The following is a 1227-nucleotide window of genomic DNA, read 5'->3' on the forward strand; positions in this document are numbered from 1 at the left end:
ATGGATTTGATCAAATCATCAACTTCTTCATCAACTAGTAAGAGCACGAAACCAAGAAAGAACAATGGTACTAGTAATCAAAGTGTCAAACAAAAAGCAGACGAACAACAGAGCAATTTTCGATATTTGGGAGTAAGGCGAAGGCCATGGGGTCGATATGCTGCGGAGATAAGAGATCCAAACACGAAAGAAAGGCATTGGCTCGGGACATTTGACACTGCTGAAGAAGCTGCGTTGGCTTATGATAGAGCTGCACGTTCCATGCGTGTTAACAACAAATCTAACAAACCAACTCGGACTAACTTTGTCTACTCTGACATGCCACATGGCTATTCGGTTACTTGTATAGTCTCCCCTGACGAGGAATATCAACATCATCACCACCATCACCACCAACAACAACAGTTATTGGTCTTTGGTCAGACCGAGAATGCTCCTGCTCCTAACATCGATTACGAGGTCCACTTCAGTCACTTTTCCCTCAGCAACATGAATAATGTTGGTGGCGATAGTTGTGATGGTGGAGAGTTTGCAACACAATACTATAACCCCAACTACAACGTGCCTATGGAAGATGGTTACAGGTATTAAATCGTGTCATAATTTCATTCAAAAGATTAAACTGTTATAGAGAACATAATTTTAATTGTTTAATTATAATTATTCCATCTAAAAACACCATCTGACTCTTTTATCTATGAGATGTTCGCCAATTATTTATCAAAACATACGTGAACTATCAATTGTTCCCTTTTCCTATCTGAGCGATAGTGATAGTTCAGATAGGAAGAGTGAACACATGATAGTTCAAGTAGCAGAACTCGCAAAAATGTGATAAATATAATTTTGATCCATATGCATAATATAATTTTTCGACGAAGGGTGTTCAACTGACCATCTTTTAACCACAGGTGTGATATGAATACAACATCAACAGAATTGCCACCATTGCCAGAGGATATAACAAGCAGTGGTAACTGCTACTACTTGAGTGATCAAAGTAGTGAATTTCCAATTTCAGAAATGGGATATAACAGTAACAATGGCCTTTTGAATGAAATGATAATTGGTACAAATAATGAATATCAATATGGAGCAAGTACAATCACTACAACAAGTAGTACAACAACAACAGCTGGGAGTTTTAATTATTTTGGTTTTGATGATTGTTTACAGCCACTGCAAGATGAATCCAACAATAATAGTTTGGGTTATTTGTTCTCATAA

General features: G+C 37.3%; 1 protein-coding gene across 1 annotated transcript; it reads left to right on the plus strand.

Annotated features, from left to right (window-relative positions):
• Positions 1-1227, plus strand: LOC125834783 (ethylene-responsive transcription factor LEP-like). Its single transcript, XM_049513935.1, has 2 exons — positions 1-584; positions 912-1227. Exons 1-2 carry the CDS (start codon positions 1-3, stop codon positions 1225-1227), a joined length of 900 nt encoding a protein of 299 aa, XP_049369892.1.

Source organism: Solanum verrucosum, unplaced genomic scaffold (genome assembly GCF_900185275.1).
Source record: "Solanum verrucosum unplaced genomic scaffold, falcon-dt-bn FXZP01000073.1, whole genome shotgun sequence".
In the NCBI taxonomy this organism is placed as follows: Eukaryota; Viridiplantae; Streptophyta; class Magnoliopsida; order Solanales; family Solanaceae; genus Solanum; species Solanum verrucosum.

What these genes read in the sequence shown, in the direction of transcription:
- LOC125834783 (XM_049513935.1), top strand. Translation starts at nt 1, where the DNA reads ATGGATTTGATCAAATCATCAACTTCTTCATCAACTAGTAAGAGCACG. An exon ending in CCTATGGAAGATGGTTACAG is followed by an intron (nt 585 to 911) that starts GTATTAAATCGT and finishes TTTTAACCACAG; the next exon opens with GTGTGATATGAATACAACAT.